At 42.4% G+C, this 19,894-nt stretch overlaps 2 protein-coding genes across 2 annotated transcripts; both read right to left on the bottom strand.

Moving 5' to 3' along the window:
* ATP6V0E1 (ATPase H+ transporting V0 subunit e1) lies at window positions 1-12,353 on the bottom strand. Its single transcript, XM_069772463.1, has 4 exons — window positions 12,160-12,353; window positions 9,773-9,820; window positions 4,403-4,530; window positions 1-1,585 (listed from the first exon to the last, which is right to left on the bottom strand). The coding sequence occupies exons 1-3, from the start codon at window positions 12,261-12,263 to the stop codon at window positions 4,437-4,439; spliced, it is 246 nt and encodes an 81-aa protein (XP_069628564.1). The 5' UTR covers window positions 12,264-12,353; the 3' UTR covers window positions 1-1,585; window positions 4,403-4,436.
* Window positions 12,354-13,646: 1,293 nt separating this feature from the next.
* Window positions 13,647-18,104, bottom strand: RPL26L1 (ribosomal protein L26 like 1). Its single transcript, XM_069772309.1, has 4 exons — window positions 17,955-18,104; window positions 16,663-16,835; window positions 15,769-15,909; window positions 13,647-13,818 (listed from the first exon to the last, which is right to left on the bottom strand). The coding sequence occupies exons 2-4, from the start codon at window positions 16,828-16,830 to the stop codon at window positions 13,690-13,692; spliced, it is 438 nt and encodes a 145-aa protein (XP_069628410.1). The 5' UTR covers window positions 16,831-16,835; window positions 17,955-18,104; the 3' UTR covers window positions 13,647-13,689.
* Between the last annotated feature and the right edge of the window lie 1,790 nt (window positions 18,105-19,894).

The following is a 19,894-nucleotide window of genomic DNA, read 5'->3' as shown; positions in this document are numbered from 1 at the left end:
AACAATCTAAGCTTTTACAAGATCACTTGGTTTCCGATTTTCTTAGGAATTATTTCCCACAGACTATACAGTATTATGGCGTACAACTTCTCGCATGTTAAAATACAGCTGTCAGTAGTGGGCAACTTGAAAAAATTCACTATTCTAGTCTCAACAGTCACTATGCTTATTTGTAATAGTGGCCGCATTCTTGTTTCTTTTGCAATTCATACTGTCCAGTTTTCGATCACCGCAAGTTACAGCATTTTGTCAGGATCTCAGGATTTCCTGTATAGTAATGAGTACTATTGCACCGAAGAAGTTAACAGTACTATCCAAAAGGAAAAAAAATTAACCGCTCCATTACGTCCTTGTGCATAGCATAGCAATAAAACACAGTAAGGAAAAATTGCAATTTATGTGGACATGATGTAAGGAGGTAAGAAAGTATACATGAAGGCTCCTGTGCATGCAGCAGTATTTATATCCTTTGAAGCTATTCCTTAACAAATGACTTACTAGATTCACTCCCAACTCCATGGACTCAGCTGACATCGAGGAGCCTCAGCAATCTTTCATCTCCGGCCTACATTGTCATGTGCTTTATCAGGTCTGCGATTCCATGTGCAACTGTCAAGTCAGTATAAAACAACTGCTGTATTTTCTGTTCAATTCAAATTGCTTGTTATTATAGGTATCCCCTCAAAAGGCCAGGGAGTAAATCAATCTCCCATCAAAATTACTATTTATGCTTTGTTCAAACTAGTCATGTTATCTCTGTTGCTGAGTCCCCCTAGTATCAGACAACGGGAAGTTCATGGAGAAGAGGCTCTCAAGCCAAGGCATTCACTTCTTCCTGCAGACCTTTCAGCAATTTTAGACTGCAAACTTAGTCCTATTTTAGAACTACCCAAGAGGTCTTGATACAGGCAGCAAGTGTGCTCATCTCATCACACCGTATGACTTCATCACAGTTTCCCCACATCATTTAAGTTTCCCCAGCTCAACTCTGGCCAACTATTGTCTGATTAAAACCACAGAAAAGCACATCGTAACAGTTAAACATGGCACAAGAGCATTTTGTATAAAGCAGAGGATTAGTTTTATTTCCAGGCATGAGAAATTTAAGACCAAATTTCCCAAGAATACAACTCACTTTAAAAAAATAAATGCCATCAGCATGTGGCACCACTGTTTTTCCTCTCCTCATACAGTTTCATTGCACACATTTTTTTCAAGTGCAGTCAAACACAGAACAGGGGTGAACAGCACAGCAACAGACAACATAAGACCTGTAAGATATATAGTGTTCCTACGGAGTGAGTAAAATGAACAGGAAAGCTGACTCTACGACCCATAAAAACTTTAGAAATTTTCATCAGATCTGAAGTTAACAGACAAAAATTTACAGTACTGAAGAGGAGTATAAATTGCATTAGGCACACTCTTAAACGGTATAGTAGGAAAAAATACAGGGCTTTGAACAAGCCATTTGAAGCACAATAGAAAGGTTAAGGCATTAATGCAGGCTTGGTATCCAACCAACTACGTTAAGGGCATCTTTGGGTCAGTGGAGTTTTTCATCTGCAGATAATCTCTTCTTTACCTGCAAAGCAAGAGGCAACTTAATTATTCCTTCCCATGGAGACAATTTACTAATCGAAGACCTGGCTGTTAACCACAACTATTTCCATTTCACAAATGCACTGAGAAATGGTCAAGAACTGTAGATAATTCATCTATATGGAGCTTCAAGAATAATCTCTACTTCCTTCCTTTCTTAGCAGTTTCATTTCTGAAGCTACTGCAAGTCCTTTTAGCTACATTCTAAGTCGATCGAACAACTATTTTACTAGAAAGTTTGCAATGCTGTAACAGCATCCAGTCATCTGGATGATATCCCTTCTTGCACTTGCATGAAGAAAGCTCCTGGTCTGAGAACACAAGACTGTAAATCAACAAATTTAAGGAGAAAAGGTGGTGTTAGATCACATTGCTTAAAAGAGGCTACGGCCTCTTTACCACAGCTACAGAAGTTTGCATGCTCTTACATACTGCCATCCAAGCCATTAACTTGATTATACAGACAAGTCATCTGATACATCATCATTACTTGGAGAGACACTGACCGAAAAGAAAGACCAAACTTCTGTAATTTGACATGGATCAATCAAGTCAGCATCTGTAGAAGCTCCTCATTAGAATGCAGTAGCTTTCTGTGTGCATTTTCAGCCCGCTCCATTGGTCAAGTAAAATGGGTTTGCTTAGACTATCCTTATTTTCAAATAAGATCTCTCCACTCTGGGAGTTAGCATTTCGTTCTCTGCTTTAACTCTTTGCCTTGCCTGTACTAATCCATCCAAAACTCAACTGAAAGAGAAATGGGAGGCTGAAAAAAGTATAGTACATCCACCTTGAGTGCTAGAAAAGCACATCTTAAAAGCCAAAAATAACTGGTCAAACAAGAAACGGTAGCTATATTTATGGAATTCCATGCAGTGCCAGAGATATAACCCAACTCTTTCAGATGGAATCTAATTCACAGCCCCTATCTAGTGAGAAACTCAACAGGGGGCTCTGAGCACAGAGGCACACAGCAGCAAAAGACAGGACACTGCAGCTTGATCAAGGTAGCCACCTCCTTGCTGCTCAGCTCATTCAACACTACAAGAGTAATTCAAACAAGATTGTGGAGAATAGTATGTCCTGTTAATAGCACATTTCTAGGAAGAAAGCACATAATATTTAACCATGATATTTGTGATTATATGCTTCTACTTTTTTAAAGCATTCTTTTTCACAAAGACAAGAACCTTCATTTTATTCCAAAATTAAGCCAATGAAATCAGATATATCAAAGGTTAAAACAAACTGCTTCATGTAACACAACAGCACGTGCTATACAGGTCTCATTCTCCATTAATAAGTTTAAAAATGACAGCTCCTTGCATAAACTTTCTGGCCATCCCAGAATACATTAGTTCCCTCTCTATCTTGGTACAAATTTACCTCCAGTCCTCTGGAAAATCCTTCACTGAAAGGGAAGGGGAAAGTCCTGATTCTTTTAACAGGTGCCTAGAGTCCAAAAGTTGTATCTCCATTTTTTTTCAGTGCTGGTTGCAACACACAGACCATTTATCAGTCAGAAGGAAGCCCAATTTTTATATCCAAGGCAGCTACTTATTCAGATAACTACATTTCAGTTTCAGATTCTAGGCAACTGAATTATCCTTTGAGATTCAGGGATCTGTATGCCCATTACCAGAATACACTGGTCTCTGTTTTAGCTAACTAATTATGTGTTAACACATGAGCAGTGAAAATGCTCCCAGGAAATTCAGCTTGACTGACTTAGCTAATTACAGGCCTCTACTTAAAGCAGGGCCAAGTCTACCTTTAGCTTCTGCTTGCTGCTTAAAAGAGAAGATACAGACACATACACATGCCACAGTCTGACAACACCACGGTTCAGATGAAGCCTACTTTGAAGCAGTGGAGCTTTGCTTCAGGGTAAATGTTCAGGATGCTTTACAGACAGCATTTAACTGAGCTATAACATCAACTGTCATCTGTCTGCTGCTATTGGACTTCCATAAACAGAAGTTAAAGTAATAACAGCAAGGGGGTAGGCAGTTAAACCTAAAAGGACAGAAAAAACAGGTAAAAAACGAAGTGTGTCTAATTATTCAGTTACCAGCATGAAAAACTAAAATCACAGGGAATTCCTTCCACAGCTATCCTTCATTTGAACCTTCAACTCCAAATGCCGCCGAAACCTGAAGTCATCATGGTACTTTTAGTACAAGACTTTGTATTTTTGCTGGTCATGTCAGAAAGCATGCCTAAGAACTGCAACAACAGCATTCCAATAGCACTACCCAGATAGCAACCACCAGGCTCATCTATGATTAAAATTGCACACAGGCTATCATTAAAAAAAAAAAACCCAAACATTAATCTATAAGCTCGGCATTAGTGCTACAACATTGACAGGATAAAGAACCATTCTAACTGCAGTTCTTACTCCGAGTTCCCAGATGAATGAGGGCAACTGTACGTTGCCTTGGAAATCAGGACAGGTCTTGGATGAAATGGTAGTAGTAGGCTTGAAGAGAGGTTCAACAATTGTTAAAGGTTAGGAAATCCACTTATGCTAGCTATTAAAAGATACCCCAGCCCAATTTTTTTTTTTTGTAGGAAGAAGAAATTTACTGTTCTCCTTACAAACCCCTGCTTACTGAACACAGCACCATGACACGATAGCAGAGAAAAATAACTGTACAAGAATTAAGTCCAAGCTTTTCACAGTATCCAGTCAAGATTAACATCAAAATAAGTTTTGCTGCAGCCTACAGGAAGAACTGTTCAATTTCTCCTGAAGCTTTAACATGCCAAATATATTAATAAATCTGATCATACTCACCTAGTCAATAAATTGCAGCAGAGGACAGACATCCTTAAGGCCAGTGAGATTTAAGATACCAGATTGTTTCATTGCTTAACTGTGGCCCAAAGAGAGGGTTGAGTTGAGCCAGAATCGCAATCAGCCAACTGCAAGACAACCCCCCAACCCAAAAGAGAGAACATCAGCCAAATTACTAAGCTTATGACAATGGAAAGGCTTGTCCAAAGCACAAGTACTATCAGAAAAAAAACCCCAAATGACAGTTTTCAGGAAGGTCTAATATCAAATCAAAATTTTACTCAAGCTCATACACAAAGACCAGATACCAGCAACAAAGATCTGGTACCAAATCGTTCTGCAACTGAAACAATAAATTGTCCTGTTCAAATTAAAGCAACACAAACCCACCTGACAGCATTTCTCTCGTACTTTTCCTTTGACAGGAAAAGTGTTTTGAGACATATGGAACTCGGGTATTTGTGAGCTCTGAAGATAGAAACATAAGAGAGACTGACCTTTTCTCAGTGCCTTTGAAGCATCCTTTAAACAAAAAACTCTGAGAAACATACTTTCTCTCATTTGCTCTTATTTTCAGTGTATGACAACCTACCCTTGCAGACATAGTATATTTTTCATCAGAGACTGAACAAAAGTAAATTTAAACCTGGCACAGAAGTCAAGAAACAGGAACCTAAGGCAAAAGGGTACAATGCTACAGGAACACACACACACAAAATTAAAAACCCCACAACAACAAAACCAATATGACAACAAACCCCAGATCATCAGCAACAGCAGCCTTGTCATCAGAGCAGTTCATAAACTAACACTGCAGAAGCCATAGCCAGAACCGAGAACAAGAGGAATGTAGTTTGTGGAAAATATCCAGGAAAGCTAAACAGAAATAAATATTCCACTGTTAAAAGATGTATTTGTTTTGTAAATATTACAAGAGTCAGAAAAAGCAATGGATGCTTCCATGGATTTAAATCTATGTTAAATACTAACTATTTAAACACATTTAGTGAACACACTGGCTCATCTGTCTGCTATTTCTAGAATGCTTTGTAAGGAGGAGAAAAAGCAGAGCAGCTTTGCAATGGGAGCTGCCACAAATGTATCAGAGTGCTTAGGCAGTCATGGAAAATTCCACACAAACCTTGATGCTTTGACCAACAAACGAAGTGCAGGTCTGCTGTGAAATGGCTAGAAGAGCCAGGGGCAAAAGACATGGGCCAGACTTAAATTTTAAGAGGATTGATGTGTTTTCTTTACAAATATTTATTTTCAATGCCACTTTCAGTTTTGCACAAAGTAGGACTCTAGTTAAAACGGCATGCTGAGCCTGCAGCAGTCTATCAGTCATGCAAGCCTTGAAATACATAGCAGGCTCTACAAAACAATTAAAACAGCAGCTAGACACCACCAAGAGAAGAGCCAACAACCTTTAGGTTGACATGTTTCTACTTTGCTATCCAAAGTGATGATAATGTATTTTGAAATCATGTTAATCATTATGTTAAATTTACTTAAGGGAAAAGCAAATTAGCTCTTAAAAATAGCACAGAATTTATTTTGCAAGGGTTAATTTTCAGATACAAAAGACAGATAGAAGGGATGCCAGAGCACTGTACCATCTGTCTTTAGCATCCTGAACTAACAGAAGTGGGAGGAGGGTAGGAACACTAAAAGCCTGTTAAAGCACGTTATTCTCTTTCTCACTGTACAGAAGGAAGGAACTCCGTGCACAAATATCTCACCTCTCTCTGTTTCCTAAGTTCAGACCCAGCATGGCTGTGAATTAAATGAGCTGGAAGCACATTCAAAATATTGACATGTCCCAGCTGTATAACCATGCTTTAGGCAAGCACTGTGCAGTTTTCAAAAGCTATTTGTTGGGACCATGCTGGATACCCAAGCTCCGAGCCATAGTGGCATTGCAGGTCAATAGTATATTCCTCCTCCCTGCTCTGCTAGGGCCCAATAATTTAAAGTAGTAGTTAGGCACTGAACTCTACGACTCCCTTGCATTCAAGGTAAGTCACAAAAAAGCTTTTACCACGTTTTGCTTAAGTGATGCTGCTTTATACAATAACCTATCATGACAATGCAAAACAAAACACGGCATTCAAAGTTAAACAAAGCAGGCCTCTGTACCCAATGCATAATGTTCTAGGGTTGCTAAAATCAGGTATGGCATTCGAGCCACCCACAGGTCCTTAAATTCTACAAGATACCACTTAAAACAGTTAGTGTTAATTACCCAGCTCAGACAAGGAAATTGAAGTCCCTTATGTTCTACCAGAAAGATTTTTAAAAGGTCCTTCTACCATAACTGCCATCTGTCTATGCTGCATATTACAAATTAAGGTCCTGCTATCTCTGTTTAAATGTCAATTTGGGCAACCGTATTTTAATCCTTTTAGAATCAGTAGCAAATAATACCATTTTTCAAGCACCCTGTCCTCTGTTAGTACAGTATCATGGTACTGTTTCAGGAACTGCTTTGTAAACAGCAAAATAGATTTAGACTTTGACAGTTCTTTACAACATGGTGTAACCTATAATTTCTGCAGCAGTAACTCCTTATGCTTTGCCTTATATTTTACGAGGTTCCTGAAGCTCATGTATTCTCCTTCAAAAGGCTGCTGGGTACACATCTGTACACAAATTATGCACTTACCCATGCAAAAGTTTTCTATAGAACAACCAAATTAACACCATGTGATCAATATGGTTATTCAAAATTATTATTGTTAAATCTAAACACAGAAGAAACAGCTTTAAGTTGAAATGTGATCGACTTCAAATTTAGTTAGCACAAACAGAGTTTGATGCAAATTAATTTGTCCATCAAGTGGTGTTTAATGAAGACAGGAAATAGTTTTTCCCTATTTTCAACTGGAAAGGTCCCTCAAAGAAAGTAGGTCTAGCAGAGTTCTAAACAACTCCACAAAGAAGTAGATAACAGCACCAGCCACCTACTAAGGACATGCAAATACAGAAGACCATACCTGGGACAATGCAAGTTATTTTAACCCTAACACATACAATGAAGAATCCTCAGAAACCATTCTTTCACACTTCCTTCAAGACTGAGATGAAAAATTAGTCTCTTTAGTCACCGAAACCAAGGTCTGAAATTTTTTGAATGCCTCCCCCAAAAAAAGAAAAAGTATATGGGAAGAACAAACTTACATATGGACTAGATGATCTTTCAAGGTCCTTTCCAACCAGGGCTGTTCTATGATTTTATACAGAATTCATGGGGGGTGGTGGGGAAAGACTGTGTGATGAGGCAAGTTCTATCTTGGAACATGAGGAGAAAAATCTGCTTTTTATCATATTCTGGCAAGCAGAGACTATATATGTAGTTTATGTGGTTGGGTATAACTAGTCATGGTTTAAAACACAGTAATGTTTTGCTGCTTCTCTTTTTTCAAGGTATAATTGGAGAAAGCCAAACGGAATACAGAAAACAAGTTAGAGCCCACAAAATTACAAAAGAACCCCCTCATTGGACATGCAAGAACAGATTATAAATCATGTTAACGACACTAGATTTATAACAGGTCTGTTTCAGTACAAAAATCACTAAACTTACAAGTGAAATACCACTGTACATTTGAAGAGTTCACAGCATTCAAAGTTAAGAAATTCTACAACAAATACATTCCACATCATAATCCAGGGGTTTCTGCAGATGCGACATGGCCTCAACTTAAAGGAAACTGTCCTTCTTCAAACAACAAAGAAAACAAACCCTAAACTTCAAGGATTTTAGATGAGTAGGACATTATTTCTGTTAAAATACAGAGTAGGAAGAACTTAAGTGACAACTTTAAACTTAAACAAAAACAAAACACTGCTGCCCATCCCCCCAAAAACCCAACAAACCCCAAACGCACAAATTACTGTAACCTGAACACAGTAACCTAGTGAAAATGAGCATCCAGTTGCCCTTTTTTAGCCAAGCATCTGGGACCTACCACGAGACTGGGCTGCTACATACTTTATGTGCAGGCAAGGAGGCCTTCATAGCACTGAGATTCCCAAATTTCAATCCCAAATTCAAGTTGCTAGCACTACAAAGCTCAAGTTTCTACATCTGCTCAGCAAAACTTTAATTTAAAAAACTGTCACAGAACCAAGTTTGCTGTACTTTTACAATTATTCAGAAGAGTTATTTCTTAAGACTTCATATGTCAAATACTCAAAATTAAAACAAAACCAAAAAAGGCCTCACCTGTATAAAACCTGAATATCGCATTATTAAACTAAATCAAACCTGCATAAGCCTGCACCACAGGCCAACCCAACATGGAACCAAACAGGCGTTTCCTGGAACACGCCAACACTGATAATATGGCTTTTGGCTGCCAGTACTTCAGAATGAGTCTTGAGATTAGAGATGCATTTCTCTAAATATTCATGTTAAGCTCCTTAGAGTAGCATAAATAATGCCTAAATACTTCAGGAAAGTACAAATACTACTCAGGTTCAAGTGAACTCTGAATAATGATTTTATTACTAGTTAATGCTAAAGATCTAACCAGCCTTTTACCATTTACTCTCTGTAACAAATTCTTTCAAAGTTATTTCTGCATAGCACTTTTTTGACTAAGATCAGTCTCTAATGTCTTAAAAGATAAATGATTTCTTTTGTGGACTCCAGCTACAGCTGGCTTACCTCTTGACAAAAGAACAGATATGAGGAATTCCTCAACAAGTTATTTTGTTATTTTTACCAATTCTCTTACAGAAGAGAGGCAGCCCCAAATATCATGTGCATCTAAACAGAAACAGTCTTTATATATTAAAGCATCACAAGTCTGTCAGAAAAATTATTTGTCATACATATAAAAACCCCCATGTGTAAGTTGTTCCACCCACTGCCCTGCCAGATTTCAGGAATATATTCAACCAAACTAAGTAAAGCAAAACTCATCAGTAGGTTTAAATTAGTATTACCTTAAAAATAAATGTAAGGTATAAAGAATGAAAAAGGCAGAAAGTCATTGCTCTACCATGAATCAGAAAAATTCTAGAATTGACAAACTGCCATTATACTTGTGAGCGAATAAGCCAATGAACTGGAAAGGAGTAATATCAAGTCAACGCAGAGCACTATTCAACAGTTAACATGTCAGAGGACAACAAGAGGAATTCAGGTTTAATTCAATATCTTCCAATGGGAAAACGTTTTCTTCAGCATGTTGAAGGTCTTTAGAACTAAGAATTCTAAGAGCTATCAAAGAACACCTTGTCTAAATCTCTGTAACACATTTAAAAAACTTCTTCCTAAATGTTCTGAGGATATAAAAAAGGAACTTTTGATTACATCAGAACTGTGCCTTGATTAAGAGGCAAGACATTATTTATACTTACAACAGGTAGCAGCAAACAGCACATGTCACCAGCATTGTGTTGATAACACTGCAAAAAGGAAGGAGAGAAGAAGCTGATTAGTTGTCATGTTATGACTGACCACAAGATACATCGGGGAAAAAACCCAACCAGCAAACAAGAACAAGTTCAACTTTGATCATGTGGAAGGTGATTCAACATGAGTGTTCTAACTTCTTCCAGCTGAGTAACTTGCAGAGGCACAGCTAAGACTCTGCAAAAGAACTGACACAGCTCTGGCAAACAGAAGTATACAGCTGTATTTAAAATAAAATAAAAATCACTCCGAAGAGGAGCAAAATCTTATGCAGTCAGTGTCCTTGCTCCATTTCACAGTCACGTCTACCAGCAAGTTAGTAAACTACTAAAGTTGGATATTGTAATGCTAACAGTAAACAATAAACATTTTCTCCATTTGCAAAATTCTGCTTACAGAAAAATTAAGTATCAAAATATGTATTTTAATTTCATATCATGAATGAGGGTTTTGCAAACTGAATACAAAATAAAATCTCAAAGCCACATGAAATTATCTTTAGGATAAGATTTTCCTTTCTTGCTGAAAGAAAACTGTGTCAGAAACCATAGTTAAGCTGAAAAGAAGCAAGAACCAAGCAGCTCTTGAAATTGATAATGGTAAAACCACAGCTATACACACATATGATTTTGAAGTGGGAGGAAAAGAAATGAGATTTTCTAAGAGTGAGTGATCTATGCGGCTCATGGAACTCAGCAGCAAAGTGGAGGGTTTTCTTTCCTTTTTGCTTTATAAAAAGGGAAATTCCCTCTATGTATTCCATCCTCCCCCAAACCAAGTAACAAAAAACTCATGTTAGCTCATTAACTTCCAACCGTTTTGTGACATGGATAACATTCAGTATTTTTCATCTATTTACACACATCCACCTTGTCAACTTTCAAACAAATGCTATAAAGCTAACATAGCCTGAATTAAGCTTCAGGAACCCCTCCTTTCCAAGGAGTCCCAGAGTCATTGTTTGGGAGTTTTATCCTAGGAAATGTGAATTCTTAGGTCAGTTAAAGTTTGCATTGACTTCTTTTGTTAGAAAAAGAATGACCCTATTCAGAAACAGGCTTTGGGTAGTTTTTTTGTTGTTTTTTTAATTATTATTTTATTTAAGAAAATGAGAAGTTAACAGACTACGCAGTGTTACTATAGACATGGTATAGAATCAGAACACAGCAGTGCTCTACTCATATTTGTTAATCATATTTCTGAATAACGACAGAACATCTGTTGGTGACCCACATACTTCCCACATACTTTAAGGACATGCCCGGAAGACATATTTCCAAGGTATTTCTAGAGGACAAGTTTTCAGGCACAACACACACTTCAGGTTTGAAACTGAGGCAGTACACAGCAGAGCTAAATGCAACTTGAGGAAAATTCCTCCAAGTTCAGATAAACAACTAAGAGAAAAGACAGTTGGTACCTGTGGAGTAGAGAGGATGTCAAAGAGAGGAAGAGAGATTAAGAAGTCATTATCTCCTAGGGAAAAGAGAAAGACAAACACTTGTCTACTTTTCAATCAGAGCAGCTAGGACCACTGCAGGAAAAATGTCCCTGCTTAGACGCCCTGCTTTTGTCCTCAGGCCACCACAGCTACAAGGCCACCAAGCACAGAACGGAGATCTACTACAGCGGCTTTTTCAAGTCTCATCCAGCATGAGACTAGAGGACAGTGGAATAAGCTAGAAGAGGTCAAGTAAGAAAAGAAAGAGGGACTTATTGCTCAAACGCCATCGAACTGAACAATAGACCTCCTCGCCACAGGATGCGGCGTATGCAGGCGTTTACAGGGCTGGAGGGGAAAACTCAAATCCGTGACGGACTATTAAGGCACGGAGACACCGCCTCTGGCCTCCGGCCCCACGCTCGGGAAGCCTCGCAGGCCGTAGCTCCGGCCTTCCGCCGCTGGCTGCATCTCCGCTGGCACAGGCGCCTGGGCCCGGGCCCGCCCGCCCTCCGCGCTGCGCCAGTACGGCGACGAGGAACCCGCAGGACTACTGCGGCAGGAGGCGGCGGCTCCGGGCCCGGCGGGGCGGCGAGCACGGCAGATACGGCGCTGCAGGGCGCCGCGGCGGCCGCTGGGCCTCGACGGCGGGGGCAAAGCGGAACTCGAGAGAGCCGGAGCCGCAAGGCCGCTGCCGCCCGGCAGGCCCGCAAGGGCACGGCCCGCCTCTGCCTGGCCGCCGCCGCCGCCTCGGGGCGCCGGGCCCGCCTCCGCCGGGGGCCTCCTCACGCCTCCCCGCCATGCCCGAGGGGGATGGGAAGGGAAGCGAACGGGCCCGCCGCCCGCCTCAGAGCGGCCCCGGCCTCCCGCCGCACCCCCCCGGTCACTCACCCGCGGTTAGGCCCCTTGGGTACGAGCCACGGCAGGACGCCGCCGACCACCCCCCAGAAAACGCTCATGACGATGATGGGCACCGTGAGGCCACCGTACGCCATGGCCGGGCTGGCGGGGGCGGCGGCGGCGGAGGGAAGCTGCTCGGTCCGACCCGGCGCGGCGCCTCCCCTCCCCTTCCCTCCCCTCCCCTTCCTCACGGCCAGCCGCGGCGCCCCGCCCCGCCGCCTCCGCCAATCAGCGCCCGCCACGTCACCGGAGCCCGGCGGGCGGTGGCGCACCTGGCAGCGCGACGGGCGCCAGGCCTTGGCCCCGCCCCCCCCCCCCCCCCCCGTGCTCGGCGCTGCCGCCGGCGGGAGCCCGCGCTGCGGGGCCGGGTCCTGGCTGAGCCCGGGGCCAGCGGGGAACGGCCGGGCGAAGGGACAGGCCTTGGGGGCCAGGGCTGCGTCCGAGCTCCTCGAAAAGCTGGGAAGGGGGAGGAGGATCCGGCAGGAGAGCCTGCGGCAGCGAGCCCCAAGACGTTCCCTGAAACTGCGACGCAAGGCCAAGAAAAACCAAAGAAAAATCTCAAGTCAGCGAACCGCGAGGGGTAAAACCAGGGAACCTGCACACAAGAGGCGACGTTCAGAGCTCGCCTTCGTATTAATGCCTATGAATGACTTCAAAAGTGCACACGTCATTTTCCCCGATTCCCAGCACCCCCTTTTGTCAGCTCACAGCGGTGCTGGACTTCCTTCCCTCGCTATCAGCAATTAGAGGGCCATGCACCGAGACAGTAAATTCACTTAATTGCAGGGCTGTTTTCAACACGCTGCAGCAGCTCTCGGTTATAGATGTATAAAGCACTAAAAACCTCATTTCCTCTTACAGAAAAGTTTGTCCAAAATAGTGTCAGCAACAGCAGTGAGACTGCCCTCGCTCCTACCCTTTTCAAACCAGCCAGCTCCGCCTCACAATCCCCTGTCCTCAAGCTGTAGCATTAATGTAAGACCCTGAGACACCACACAGCAAATTCAGTCCTGTGTTTGGCCGCATCATGCCCAGTGAACCTCTAAAATGTCATCCTCTACTGTCAAGTTTGTAAGACAGTTGAAAAAACATAATTTAAGAGGATTACAGAAAGAGACTCATGGCCAGAAATAACATACTTCAAAAGTCTGATAAAATACTAAACACATACAGTGCACAGAATTAACATGTTCATTTAAAACCATGAACAAATCTAAGTAAGTGTTAAAGATCAGTGGAAGAGACAGAAGTACAATGGTCATTAGATGCATGTTTTCATCTTTCTAATGTTGGTTGAAACATTCCTTTATGGGGAACAAGTCCTTGGTTTTCTTAAAAGTAAAAAAAGGTATAAAAAGCTTTTTAATTTAGTGGAAGTATTTTTTACATAGTCAACATCAATACACAAGAATGAATATTTAATTGCTAACCAGACACACCTTATCAAGACTTTCTAAAGGAGAAGACACAACAATGGGTTGAATTTTAGCAGTTCTTTAATGGTGTCAAATAGGAAACCATCTATTCTTGCATCTTTTCGATTGTTTCTTCCTTGTATTTGCCCTTCTCCTTGCCAACCTGGCGAGATTTTGCTTTACGCTCCAAGATCTTTTTGCGATCTTTGTCCAGTTTTAGCCTAGTGATCACCACCTAGAGAAAGGACAAAGAATTTAGTGTCTCTTCAGTGTGAAAGTACAACAACCTGACAGAACTGTGGTAACATAGCACAGCCCAGGAAGATCACCGCTGACAGACTGCACCAAATCACCCGCGTTTTATTTCCACAGATGATCTAATTTGGTTTGAGTAGAACAGAGGTACTGAATTGCTTTCTGTATTTCAAAACACTGAGCTATATTAATTTTTCCGGGTACATTCAGGGATCAGAACATACAGGCAGTTTTTTCAATGCACAGCCACAACATTTGGACAAACTGAAGAGCAGCCAAATTTCTATCCATCTGCGTAATAAAATAATTACTTTGAAGTAAATCTAATTTCCATTACACTGCTCAAACATGATGGATACTACATCCACTTAAAACACAGCATACAGATGAGACTTCTTCCCATCACCACAAAGGCAAGTAATGGATCATTATTTTAATATCTCCATGTTTTAAGCAATACTACCTAAATTTCAGAACACTAGAGAACCATGCTGCTGCCACTGGCCATTATCATATCATTGCTGTACCATCTGGACTAGCCAATACATCTGGCTAAATTACAGGCAACAGTAAAAGTTCATGCACCATGGTGACTCATATAAAGACACTTGAAAGAACATATCTGCTATTGAACAGTTGCGAAGTGGCCCGGCAATTATCAAGTATTACTAACAAGGACACACGAAAGGTAAATTGCGCAGACCATTTGCTGCCACAACCCTAGCAGTATTTCTAACAAAGCAGCAGCGAACTGCAGCACTGATTTTTCAGCCCATAAGCAGCCTTCAGTGCTTTTTGTGCCCCCTCAAACTGGCAAAGAAATACCTGTGTTGATATTACTGAAGGGAGTACTTTAAAAATACAACTGACAATCAAATCCTAGAAAGAACATATAGGCTGCAGCAGGGCTGCAGACTCCTCCTCAGTTCCACTGTCCATTTAGGTCTCTCTTAATTGTAATTAATTCCTACCTCTTTACCTAGGAGAGGCAGAAACTGTTCATCCACCCCACTGCAAGTTTGCAAACCAAAATGTTCTTCTGTTCCTTTTGCATTAATAACCAGGATCTTTATGCACAGCTTTATTAAGCTCTGATTACCAACTAGAGAAAAATTCCAGAGAAGTACAGGACCAGCAAAAATTAAATTTCTTTCACTGCTATTTACCACACAAGTAGTATGTGCACTGGCTTCATCGCAATGTCACCTTGTCCGTCAAATGTTATTACTGCACACAAGTCATTATGTTTTGGAATAATTCTGCTCTCCCTCTGCTGAACATACCAACCATTTAGACCAGAAAACCTGTTACAACTGGATTTCTTCCACCAACGTTTCAGTATGCTTGCCCACATGGCAAGGCTGAAGCAGACTAATTTCATCTGCTTCAAACCAGGTTTTGGCTAGTTGTTTTGTTTTGCTTGAAATGTTTTCCTGTTATGACCTAAACAGGCTTTGCCTGGTTTTCACAAACTCTAAACATTGTCTATCGCTTCAGGTTAAAACCAGATTCAGAAGAACTTAGTTCACAATAGCCCAGAAGAACAAATCACAAATCTGAGCATCTATCTGAACATTTCTAACACCTCCTTAACCAGTGCAAATGCCACATAGCAAAGGTGAAAGATTGTTCTGAACCATCTGGTCTGTGCTTTAAAAACACCAATCTCTTAAAAAAAGTATTTTAGCAAGATTCTAAAGTCTCCAGCAGCTTCTCCACCAAATAAGCCCTAGAAACATTGAGGAGTTCTTCTCTACTATCATGACACCATAACATTTCCTTGTTTATTACACTCCACCCCCCCCTCCTCCCAACGCTGTAGCATCTCACTCCATGTGCCATAACAAGGCTTTACTCATGCCAGTAGCAGTATCTTCATTTGCCAACAAGGCCTCCTCATGCATTTCAGACCTCACTTCATGCACCGTACCTTGCTGGGATGGATCCCCACGTGGACAGTTGTGCCATTAGCCTTCTCACGTTGCACACGTTCAATGTAGATGACATATTTTTTTCTGTACACCTGGACCACCTTGCCGATCTGCTGTCCTTTGTAGTGTCCCCGGACAACCTAAACACAAACATAAGTAGTACACTGTCCCATACTTCAAAACCACCCCTTAAACAATTAACAGATCTTAAGAAACGCTAATTATCCCAACAGAAAACCAGAACTCCACAGGTTGAAATCCCAACTCTGCTCTTTGTATACACATGCCACAAACATATCAATTACTGGACAATTTCAGCAATCAATAAAAAGGAAAATACAATGGATCGGAACCATACTTCTCCCGCATTTTCCCTGCAATAAACCCTAATGGAGGAACTCTGTATTTTTTCAACCAGAAGGCTAATAGTCAACTTAAACAGTTTTTCACCTTTGTTTTTCACCCATCATTGCATTTTATATTAAAAAAAGCCACTTAACTTGGATTCATTTCTAAACTGATTTTTCAAGTATCACAGGTAGCAAATAGTCTATAAAAAAAGAAAAGAAACACTTTTTTGTTTTGTGCTTTATTGTTAAAAGCCTTTAATCCAGCGTGATACTCAATACATGTAACTAAAGTGCAGTAAGGCTGCCAGCACACTTGTGTTCCTTTTATTTTCCTTGTCACTGATGTGATCTCAACAAACACTCAACAGGCCAAGTCTATGACTACATTAACTTGCATTATTTCTGCAAGACTCATGGCAGAGCTCCAGCACAAATGTAAATTTGTCTAGTCCTTCCCTTTTGCACAGCCTGTACATGAAAACTAAAACACAGATGGAAGCTCATGTGTGACAGTACAACTTATAAGACCGACAGCACAGCTACCTGGACTTCATCATCCTTTCGGATGGGCATAGAGCGGACATTGTATTTCTGCCGCAACTCCTTGGAGAGCGGGGAGGACATTATTTTTCTTCGAATGTGAGAAGGCGCATTGAAGTGTCGTTTACGGTTCTTGCTGCGGTCTGAGGTCACAAATGGATTGAACTTCATTTTGGCTGTGTAAAGAAAACAAGAGTTTGAGAGATGCTTGTAACTCATCCACACTACTCTATCATCTACCCACAGAAAGTATGCTAGGACATAAAAAAGCAATTTTAACTATTTTTAATCTTATCTCCAGTGAACATACCCTTACAAAGTGGACTTCAAATAAGGTTCAAGCCTCTTCCCTGATTGACAATAGCCCTATGATTGACAGGTGTGCTACACACACGCACATCAGACCATTCTTTCTAATCCAAAGCTTGCTGTTCTCAGAAGTCAGGACACCTGATTAACTAGTCTTAATTTTGCACGGTAGTATACACCACCTTCATTTATAAAGCGAACATGTATTTTGGACTCGCAGATAGAAGGAACTCATACTGCTTAGGGATCTCCAATAATGCACACCACCAGACTGGTGCACGTAACAGATTTGTAAATCCAAGATACTTTTGGCCTTCCCTAAACCTTAACAACTGCACTCTAAGATTGACTGTTATGGCACAATTCATCCTGACTGACAAAGGCACGTCCGTTAAATGACGCTTTTGCTCAACTCTGCAACTTTCAAGTATTACGCACTTGCACCTCCTGCACATGCCAGCCTGGGCTGTGCGGAAGCCAGGGTGTGCTGCAAATCAGAAGATCATACGCTGCCTGAGCTGTATTAACCGAATAATCCACTATGGAAGAACAGACCAAAGGAGCGCAAGCTCTCTCCGGAGTCCGAGCTCCCAACAGCACACCCGAAGGCAGCTCCGGAGCAGGCCTGCCCCACCGGACACCCCTGCAGCCAGACTCCCGGGCCGGTAGCTCACCCGCCGCCTCTGCCCGAGACACGAACGCCAGCAGCGCCCTCGGGGCACACCCGTCTCGGGGACGGCGAGCCCGGGCCAACCCCGCTCCCCTCTCCAAGCAGCGAGCTGCCCCTTCCCGCGCCGAGAGGGCCTGGCCGGCGGCACCCCGCAGCCTCGGGCGCGGCGGCGCCAGCAGAGCCCGAGGCGACCAAACCCCCTCCCGCTTCCCCGAACAGGCCCCGCCGCGCCGCGACAAGCGGGGGGGGGACAGCGCGGGGCCGCCTCACGCAGGATGGCGACGGATGGCGACAGGCCGGGCCGCGCCGCCCTTACCCCTCTGCTGCCGCCGCGACGGTCGCCCGGAAAGAGGAGGGGGACGCGCTTCCGCTTCCCCAAGCGGCCGCCGGGCTCTCGCGAGATCCTCCGCGAGGAGCTGGGGCCGCCCAGCGCCCCCTGGCGGCCGGCGGCCGCAGGCGCCCTGGTGCCCGTGAGGGCGGGCATCGCCGGCGGGCCTGAGGGCCGACCCCCTCCTCTCAGCGTGCCCGAAGACAGAGCTGTTTAGCGGCAGCCGCTTCTCGCCACATCCAGCCCCTCCCCGAACGGGTACGAACAGAGTGAACCCCTCCAGCCGGCTTCCTCCTCTCCGGCCCAGCCCAGAAAGCCCGCGTCCCTCAGCCAAAAGGGAGACAGACCCCTCTCGCGGGGCTCCCGCCGAGCCCCAATTCCTCAGCCCAGACCCCGCTCCCGTGGCTGCGTGTGCTGCCACCCGCCTCCCCAGGCTTCAGGCACCTGCACAAACTGCTTGCATCTGAGGTAGATGGGGCGGTGGTACAGTTTTAAGGGACACAGATTAATTTATTCTCAAGGAAAATTATTTATGGCAGAAGGTGGTGTCGGTAGAAATGGACCGAGCGCTTGGGTGAGCGGCGGTACGGACACTTGACTGGGTTTTGGTTTATAAAGATAGGTTGGAAAAGTTCCCGGGCTGAGGGTCGGACAAACGCCTTTCCCAGTGCCTTTACTCTTCTTTTACGCAGAGTAAGAAACCTTCAGCACCATCCTGTCACTGCTGGAAATCTGAGTTCCAACCTGCGCTTGAGGGCCACTGGAAGCGGGCAGATCTCTCCCTTCATGAAGATGTTGTATAGCAGACACCAACATAAGTAAGCAATAACAGCACTTAAAAGGCATTGGTTTCTCAATATAGTGCAGATATATAGTGCCCAAATTCACTGTGTTGTAATCCCTTCCTATTTAATCTTTACTAATTGCCTCAGACACTTATTTCTAAATACATAGTGAAGCAAGGCTAAAAGGAAATTAAAGGAGGGGGGGAACAAAAAATTACTTATTTTATATACCAAGTGGCACAGTGACTAAAGCCAAACCCAGCAAGTTCCAAGCACAGTCCATTCACCTCTCATTAAAAAAAGGGAGGTTAGGACACTTGGTACTGTTCAAAACCAAGCACTGAACGTCCAGACATGACTCAGTGCCGATTACAAAAGAACCTCCTGTTAACTTTCTACACAGTGACCTGGCTTACAGTGATTTCATTGTGTGATAACGCTTAGTTCACTGAAATAATAATTAAAAACAAAAGAAAAAAACCCTTTTAGATTGATTTTGCAATAGTAGTGCAACAAGAAGCCAGTCAAAACACATGAGAGTTTTATTTTTAATTATAGAACTAAAAAGGCTAATATTTTATTAACATAAGGTTGCAAATTAAAAGGGAAATGCCAGAACTCCTTAATAATCTCCACTGTAAAAATGCAAAAGATTTGTGCTTTAAACATCGCCATAACATACTACAGGACTATGTCTTCCCTCCTCTGCCCCTCTCTCCCTTCTTCCAAGGACTATTGAGAAATGGACATATGTCATCTGAAACTTCAAACAATGATTCTAAAGCAGACACTCATCACAGTCTTTTTCAGCCCAAACAGTTTGTGTATCACACAAATAAAAAACAACTTTAAATGAGAAATATTCAGAAATTAACTACAGACATTACCATCTACACTGCAGATTTCACTTTTTACAGAGCAGTAGTTGAATGCAAATATTTGATAAACCAAACATTCACAACTGCATGTCTTCCATTTTTTTTCTTATCCCATTTCCATTTTTTTTTTCTTAAAATTAATCTTCAGCGGTCCACATAATGCCTAGAATATACCTAAGCACAGCCTTCCCTAGAGCTAATTGTAACTCCACCATTGCAAAGCATCCTACACCACAAGTTCTCACTGTATGATGAAGCATAGCTT

Source organism: Haliaeetus albicilla, chromosome 27 (genome assembly GCF_947461875.1).
Source record: "Haliaeetus albicilla chromosome 27, bHalAlb1.1, whole genome shotgun sequence".
NCBI classification, from domain to species: Eukaryota; Metazoa; Chordata; class Aves; order Accipitriformes; family Accipitridae; genus Haliaeetus; species Haliaeetus albicilla.
Note: the sequence above shows the minus strand (reverse complement) of the source record. Positions and strands in the feature narration are given on the sequence as shown.